We start from the raw sequence: 8,895 nt of genomic DNA, 5'->3' as shown, positions 1-8,895 counted from the left end.
GGTAGCTAAAGCCGGAAGGGTACGATGGGCATGGCATGTTGCAAGAATGCCGGACAGCAACCCTGCAAAGATGGTGTTCGCTTCCGATCCGGCAGGTACGAGACGACGTGGAGCGCAGCGAGCGAGATGGGCAGACCAGGTGCAGAATGACTTGGCGAGCGTGGGGCGTATCCGAGGATGGAGAGATGCGGCCTCGAACCGTGCATTGTGGCGTCAAATTGTTGATTCAGTGTTATCTGTTTAGATGTTAACTAAATAAATAAATAAATGGTTCACAGGCATACTCAAGAATATTCAGAAGTTTCGTAATTTTTTCTGGGAATACTGTGATTTTTTATAATGATGAAATGATGTTCCATGATTCTTCTGCAACTAGCAAACAAGCTCTAGAACCTTCGAATCACTTTTTTTTGGTCTTCTAGACCTCCATAATGGGGCCCTCCTTAGCCGTGCGGTAAGACGCGCGGCTACAAAGCAAGACCATGCTGAGGGTGGCTGGGTTCGATTCCCGGTGCCGGTCTAGGCAATTTCACTATTGGAAATTGCCTCGACTTCCCTGGGCATAAAAGTATCATCATGTTAGCCTCATGATATACGAATGCAAAAATGGTAACTTGGCTTAGAAACCTCGCAGTTAATAACCGTGGAAGTGCTTAATGAACACTAAGCTGCGAGGCGGCTCTGTCCCAGTGTGGGGATGTAATGCCAATAAGAAGAAGAAGACCTCCATAATATGAACTCAAGAAAGGTTTAGGGTACCGTAGATATTGTGAGAATTTTGCTCATTGTTTTCTTCTCCTTCTTCTTCTTCTTCTTCTTCTTCTTCTTCTTCTTCTTCTTCTTCTTCTTCTTCTTTTTCAATGGCTCAACATTCCGAGTGGAACTTGGCCTGTTTTTCAACATTCAGTTATAAATTGGAAGCTCCTCTATGCCCGCCATTGCATTGTATGTATCTTGTGTGGCAAGTACAATGGATAAACTATGCCCAGGGAGTCGAAAATATTTCCCTGCCGAAAAGATCCTAGACCGGACAGAGTTTCGAACTGACCATCTCCGGATCGACAATCCTACACTTTTGCTCTCAATGCTACTGGAGACCCCAGTATTTGTATACACTTGTGTAATGATGCCCTATGGGGCTTCTCCAACTAGCACACAACCTCAGGAACCTATTAATCACTTTGTTAATCTTGAAGACCTCCAAGATCTGAACTCAAGAATAATTTAGTTGATGTTCTGGTATAACACTGTATTTAATAAAAAATAGTTTAATTATATTTCTAGCAACATTTCCAGCTTCAAATTAGGATTGAGGACCCATAAAACGCTGTGTTGTTTATGAAAATTATCAAAATCTGAAGTCAATGAAAGCTTGGAAGCCCTAGAAGATCTAAAAAGAAAAAAATCCCTCATATTTCTACTTTTTCAAGGTTTTGGATATACTGCTTCAAAAACGGATACAGTTTTTGAAGCAGTATATCCAAAATATATGTTAAAATAAAGAGAAAAAAAAAATCTATATAGAATCGGTTAATGATTCAAAATGAGACTCAATGACAAATAAGATCGTGATGCCTTTAACAAATCCAAAGGAATATTCATATCTTATTAATATTTAAAGGCCTAATATTTTCTTTTAATCTGCACAAAGCTTTCCAATAGACATAACTGTTTCCCACCTCTACATTTACATGGGTATATTCTAGCTTTATTAAAATGAGTGTCATGGGTAAAAATGAGTACATTTAAAAAAAATGGGTAAAAATAATTTTTGATTTTTTCCCGTGTCTTTGCACCGTTTGCCGCGTTTGCCGCAGAGATGTTTGCCGGTAATAAATAAAAATAAACAACCGACAAGCTTTCATTCTTGCTTCTCGTCGATCAAACATGGCACTAATCAACATAACAGCAACCATTCTCCTGCTTTTAGTGGCATCATCCGAAGGGGCTAAAATTTTGGGCGTACTACCTCCAGGAGGAAAATCACATTTCTACATCGGGGCCGGTTATATGAAAGCGTTGGCCGAAGCCGTCATCAGTCACAGTCACGATGTCACAGTCATCAGCTCGTTCCCACTGAAGAACCCGCCCAGCAACTATCACGACATCGAACTGACCGTAGAAGAGGGCGAGGAAGAATACGATGAGAACATGTTGGATAACAGAAGCTCGAGTTGGTTCACTGCACCCTTTCACATGTTGAACATTTTGTACGAAATGTTGCCCGCTGGAATGTGTGGATTCGTTCTGAAACATCCGAATGTAGTCAAGCTGCTCAACTCGGATGAAAAGTTCGATGTCGTACTGGTGCAGACCTTTATAACGGAAGCACTGTATGGATTTGCACAGCACTTTGACGCCCCACTTATCACGTTTGCTACCTTAGGAAGTTCCATGTGGACCAACAGCTTGGTGGGAACGCCAGCTCCATCGTCACACGTATCTCACTTTCTACTAAGCTACACAGACGAGATGTCATTCTGGCAACGATTCTTTAATACTATTGTTACCATTTTTGACAGAATGTACTATGAATGGCGATATCTACCCGTGCAGAAGCAGTTGTATGAAGCTGGATTTCCAAACGCCAAGATGACTTTCGAGCAACAGATGCAAAATGTCTCGCTTGTTTTCGTAAATCAACATTTTAGCTTGGGCAATCCAAGACCTTTGCCGCCAAATATGATTGAAGCCGGAGGTATTCAGATTCAAGAGGCGAAACCTTTGCCACAGGTGAGTACATGATAACATAGATAACACGAATGCGTCTAAAATTAATCACTTTTCTAGGATCTTCAAAGATATTTGGATGAGGCTAGTGACGGTGTCATCTATTTCTGCATGGGATCCAACATCAAATCCACTCACCTTCCAGAAGAGAAACGAAATATTTTTCTAAAGGTTTTCGCCAAACTCAAACAGCACGTTCTGTGGAAGTTTGAAGATGAAACCATGTTAAATCAACCATCCAACTTGATGATCAAAGCCTGGATGCCACAGAACGATATTCTCGCCCATCGCAATGTAAAACTGTTCATCACTCATGGCGGTCTTCTCGGTACTACCGAAGCGCTATACCACGGCAAACCGATGGTTGGAATTCCGATCTTCGGTGACCAGCCCACGAACATCGAGAAAGCCGTTCGGGGCGGATATGCTGTGCTGCTGGAATACGATGCAATTACTGAGCAGTCCCTCGAGCAAGCAATCAAAACGGTGCTAAATGATCCATCGTATTCCAGAAATGCGGAGCTGGTATCGGAGCGATTCCGGGACAAGCCGATGACTGCGAAAGAGACGGCCGTGTTTTGGACCGAGTACGTAATTCGACATCGGGGAGCATCTCATCTGCGGTCGCCTGCCATGGAGCTCTCACTGCTGCAGTACCACCTCCTGGACGTTTATGCTGTGATGATGGCAATCGTGATGATAGTTGTTGTTATGAACGTGTACATTTTCAAGAAATGTTTCCTGAAGGTTTTCCGATCTTCGGTTAACAAGAAGAAAAAACTAGTTTAGTTGGTTGATTAATGAAAACACCCGCATTTAAGCAATCATATGAAATTTCACAGTGATTTAAATTAGTCGGTTTCAGAGAGATTTTTACATAGTCTGTTAATCGTACTACCTATTAAGAACTGTTGTGCTTCCAATACCTACTAAAGAAATATGAAAATTGAAAATCCTAATTGTTATTTGTTTATAATAAGGGATACACAGGGGTCGCTTTTTACGCGATTTGTATTTGGCTTTTTCTGGCTTTATGATTCATAAAAATATTGAGATGACCCCACGAAAAAATGATGGAAAATCAGGTGATATTTCAATATGCGTGGAAATTAGGGAGATTCAGATACAGTCACTCTCAAAATTGAGCGTACAGTATGGATTGGTTGACTACATTCGAAAATTTCAAAGGAAATTAAATAGTTAGCTCGGTTGTTTTTAATGTATTTCAATATTCATCCCTTCCTTTAATGTATGTGTACATAAAATTGTTTAATTTTTTGACCCTTCCTTCGGAAGTGTCTATAATTTCGCTTTGTATGCGTTACGCAGGTGTGTTACGTATTAATCTATCAAGAAATCTCGTGAATTATTAAATAAAATGTATGGTGTTTGCAACAAATTCACTTTGACATTGAAAATATAAGTATAACAAATGATATGATATGGAATTATGCCTATTTTTCTGATTTGTTTCAAAGAAACAAATGATTTTAATTGAGGAACATATAGAAGCATGTACAAAAAAATCTTCTCAGAAAAGCAAAAACGTAAAAATTTAAAGGGATTTCAAAAATTTCTTCAGTGGAAGCTAGATAGCAAATGTGAGCATGTTTTGAGACACTAATAGATCACTTGCATGCATGTATGTGTGCGTATGTGTGCAAATTTTGAAATTTACTACCATAAAAATCTAGCTCATTTTTAAGGTATTTAACAAGTTCAGTTTTATCAAATTAGACATCCATAAGGCGAAATATATGTTATTATTGAACGCTATTGAGTTTCGTTCAGATCAATGACTGATTTAGTTAGTTCTGGTTTAATTAATATCAAGGTCTCTGGAAATTACAAGTACATTATATGCAACCAGCGTTACGATAGTTACTAACCATGTCACAATAGTTATTCAATCCGACGAGCGCCTTATAGATAGGCAACATAAAGTACAGTACGTAATCATTCGTTGAGTTGTCACTAAACCCATGACATCCGCCTTTGGGTAGGCAATTATTTTGTTACTTTCACGGTAAATCGCCGTGGGAAGCTGAGTAGTTTTATCTCGTTTTAAATACTGGAGTCTGGAAAAAAATTCCTCATAACTAAGGAAGGGTCAAAATCTCACTGTAGGTGGATTAATCTGGGTTTTTTCTCTAAAGTTCATTTATTTGAAAATAATCTCAAAATACGCCTATTAGATGTGACAAAATTGAGCGTACAGCTAATGTTTTTCTATAAAATTTCTTATTATAAACACGATTAATGTAATTTAATATTGTTTTTTCATGATTATATTTATAATAATAAACATCCGCTACTTAAACATTCAATGTTTTGAAATTAAACCATGTTTTGGTCAAAATGGCGAACAAGTGAGAGGTAAGAACATTGCTTTTTAACAATTCAATGTCTGTGGGCAAAATAAATGCTAAAATTTGTATGTTTCACCAGCATCGCATCTTATATGTGATAAATAATCGAAATCGAGCGAGACATACGATTAATTTATCAAAATTCAGTCGGTAAATGATGAAAACAGATGTAAACATACAGAGAAAACGACAAATGTTAGGAATGAGATAATTCAAATTTAGTATGTCTTTAACTTAAATTTGTTTTAAAGCTCGATTTTTGTCTCAGGTCTATCATTAAGAGTAATATTATTGAATCCAATCATTCACAGTCAAATTCTAAAAGTACAAGGTGCATGTTAAGGTACCGAACATAAAAACAGCTTTTCAATCCCGTAGAGCATTTCTGATTGAATATTGAAAAGATAGCTTGAAATCGTAATTTCATAATTAAATTTGGATTGAACTCCACGGTCTGTTACCATAAGGGATACAATTGGATGATTTCCATGTGGCGAGTAAAAATAAACTTTTTTAAGAGTTCGGCAGCTTATTTAATGATATCTTGGTGAATTTAAATGATTCAACCAAATTTGTTCCTACGGTGACTGAGCCTTCAAATATAAAATGACATCTTATAATGTATCCGTGTGCTGCTCTTTTATTAATATTATTATTAATGAGTGTCCTGAGCTTATAAGCTACCTATACATCGATTTTTAAATAAAGTTATACTTAATTTGAAATATGCCGTTCCCAACATTTGTCGTTTTCTCTGTATGTTTACATCTGTTTTCATCATTTACCGACTAAATTTTCCCAAATTTATCGTATGTCTCGCTCGATTTCGATTATCTATCATATATAAGACACGATGACGGTGAAATCCATATCTTAAAGCATCTATTTTGCCCAGCAGCATTGAATTGTTAAATAGCATTGTTTATACATCTTACTTGTTCGTCATTTTAATTAAAACATGGTTTAATTTCAAAACATTGAATGTTTAAGTAGCGGATGTTTATTATTATAAATATAATCATGAAAAAACAATATTAAAATACATTAATCGTGTTTATAATAAGAAATTTTATAGAAAAACATTAGCTGTACGCTCAATTTTGTCACATCTAATAGGCGTATTTTGAGATTATTTTCAAATAAATGAACTTTAGAGAAAAAATTTCAACCATTTTATGTACGCATACATTGAAGGAAGGGATAAATATTGAAATGCATTAAAAACAACGGAGCCAACAATTAAATTTCCTTTGGAATTTTCGAATACATTCATCTAATCCATGCTGTACGCTCAATTTTGAGAGTGACTGTATTTAGGGATGACACTGCCTTTGTCAACAAGAGCTTAGATTGCAAGGATGGACACAAATTAGCCTATTAGCGACGTGGGAAGCCCTTGTTTACAAAGCTACTTATGCATAACTTTCCAACTGAAAAAGCTCAAACTAATAAATGATAGATAGGGGAACTGTTCCACTTTCCATCTCACTGAACATATATTCACCTCTTTGCAAAACAAAGAAATACAGCACCAATCTCGACGCTTCTTTTTGCTAACACGCGTGCTTACTGGTGAAAAAATCACAAAAAATAAGAAACAAACCAAATTCCTTTTCATTGTTTTGTTTTCGATGAGATGGGAATAGGAGCTATAGGATGAAGTGCCAAACCGTTCCCGTAAATAGATAAATGGTGGATAGATTTTCCTTTTTTAATAAATCATCGTCTGAAACACATTTTTTTACTGAAATTGAAACATTTTAAAGGTTCTTGGGGCCTCACATCCTAATAAAAAATATTGAAAGGCAAATGAGACAATAATTCTCACGGTCCCAATTACCACATTATCTTCAAGTGGAATTAATTAATCGATGTAGTCAGTGACAAATAGATTGTTTTCTTTGGCTACTTTCGCTGACGTAGGCCAACGCTCCTGGGCAAAGCGATCGTACACGACTTACACATTCTGAAGCTAATACAAAAAAAAAAACAAAATATAGCATACCACAAATATTTTCTCTTGACTTCCTTAATGGTGTCCGTCGACTACCATTATCTGCGGAACACAACATATTTGTTGGTTAGGCCTCCCATCTCTTCTATATACGGTGACAGCTTCTTTAGAACACGTCTTCGCCTGAAACAGGCAACATCACAGTCATCAGCAATAGTTAGCTCATTGCTCATTCCACGTCGAGTATCCGTGCGAGACAGTTGTACATACGGCCGGTTTATCGTTTGGTTTTTATTCCCAAAGTACGGGTTTTTTCACCGAAGATATTGTGAATCGGAGTGCTTCAGTGGAAGTGGTGCTTAATTGAAGCAATTAAGTAGCCATTTGCAAAGTTTTTGCAAAACAACGCTAAGTTTTGCAACTTCATCGGCGTCCATCGTCACCAGGCGTAGGCATCATTGCCCACGCCGACAGTCCCATCACCATCATCATCCATCCATCGTGCGCCTCCACCAATACAGACGCTGCGGTACCGCCACTTCGCCCAGTTGCAGGGATGAGTGCGACGCGAACACCAACAACAACGTTCTTGGCTTCGAGCGCGCCACACCGGAGAGTGACCATGTCCAGTGTGTGCTGCTAGAATCATTAGCCGGCGACACAGCAGTGTGAACCAGGTGTGAACGCTTCCACTGCAGCTCCTGCAGCTCCCTCTCGTTATTTCCCATCTCTTCTCCTTCTTTTTTATTAGCTAAATATATTGCGTGTGTTATTTCCCTGTGTTCCCAGCAGTAGATTCTCTGAGATTTGCATAATTTCAATGAGAGAAGTCACGCTATATTTACATTTAACTCTCTCCCGTTCTCATTAAAAACATAATCAATGAAAGGAATACGCCAAATTTTCAAGGATTTTTATTTCATGAAAGCGCATCAAAGTATTGTAAGCGGTGTCAGGTCAGGAGCTTCGGTTCGTAGGAAACCCCACAATCCATGGTGGGAGATCGAGTGTACACAACTTTATCGCGAGAAATCCGCCGCGTTTAAAGAATTTCTAAAACACAATTCGATCGTACTTCACATCGCATATTGGCGCATTTTTGTTGAAGGTTTATCACGTGAGACCTCAAGGAAAACATATATTTTTGCTGACAGGGATGATATGGATCACTCCTTTTCGATGATTGAATTCTCGCTTGCCCTCTTGCCCGCTCCCGGAATGGATAGAATTAGGTTCAATTTGGCCAAAAACATCTCAGACTTATTGAGCTTGATCAATCAGTTACTGGAGTGCAACATTGTTCCGGATGATTGGAGGCAAGTGAGGGTTATAGCCATCCATTCATTTCATCTATTTAGTCTACATCTAAACCGATAACACTGAATCAACAATTTGACGCCACAATACACGGTTCGAGGCCGCATCTCTCCATCTTTGGATACGCCCCACGCTCGCCAAGTCGTTTTGCACCTGGTCGGCCCATCTCGCTCGCTGTGCTTCACGTCGTCTCATACCTGCCGGATAGGAAGCGAACACCATCTTTGCAGGGTTGATGTCCGGCATTCTTGCAACATGCCCTGCCCATCGTACCCTTCCGGCTTTAGCTACCTTCTGGATACCGGGTTCGCCGTAGAGCTGGGCGAGTGCGTGGTTCATTATTCGCCGCCACACACCGTCTTCTAGTAAGAGTAAGCCAGTAAGAGTGCAGAGAAAGAGCTCCGCAAACTCGTCAAGGAGCGGAAGCAGGCGGATAAGGACAAAGAGGAGGCGGAATTGAAAATTCGTCTCTTGTCCGAGGGCAAACGACTGGCGGAGAGCCAGGTCGAGGAACTCCGCAAAAGG

At 39.0% G+C, this 8,895-nt stretch overlaps 1 protein-coding gene across 1 annotated transcript; it reads left to right on the top strand.

Moving 5' to 3' along the window:
• Positions 1-1,855: 1,855 nt before the first annotated feature.
• Positions 1,856-3,685, top strand: LOC134213510 (UDP-glucosyltransferase 2-like). Its single transcript, XM_062692634.1, has 2 exons — positions 1,856-2,733; positions 2,791-3,685. Exons 1-2 carry the CDS (start codon positions 1,888-1,890, stop codon positions 3,517-3,519), a joined length of 1,575 nt encoding a protein of 524 aa, XP_062548618.1. The 5' UTR covers positions 1,856-1,887; the 3' UTR covers positions 3,520-3,685.
• Positions 3,686-8,895: the final 5,210 nt, after the last annotated feature.

Source organism: Armigeres subalbatus, chromosome 1, assembly GCF_024139115.2.
Source record: "Armigeres subalbatus isolate Guangzhou_Male chromosome 1, GZ_Asu_2, whole genome shotgun sequence".
NCBI lineage: Eukaryota > Metazoa > Arthropoda > Insecta > Diptera > Culicidae > Armigeres > Armigeres subalbatus.
Note: the sequence above shows the minus strand (reverse complement) of the source record. Positions and strands in the feature narration are given on the sequence as shown.

Excerpts from the sequence above, each read along its gene's own strand:
- LOC134213510 (XM_062692634.1), top strand. The coding sequence starts at position 1,888 with ATGGCACTAATCAACATAACAGCAACCATTCTCCTGCTTTTAGTGGCA. Across the intron at positions 2,734-2,790 it reads AGGCGAAACCTTTGCCACAG|GATCTTCAAAGATATTTGGA; the intron begins GTGAGTACATGA and ends TCACTTTTCTAG.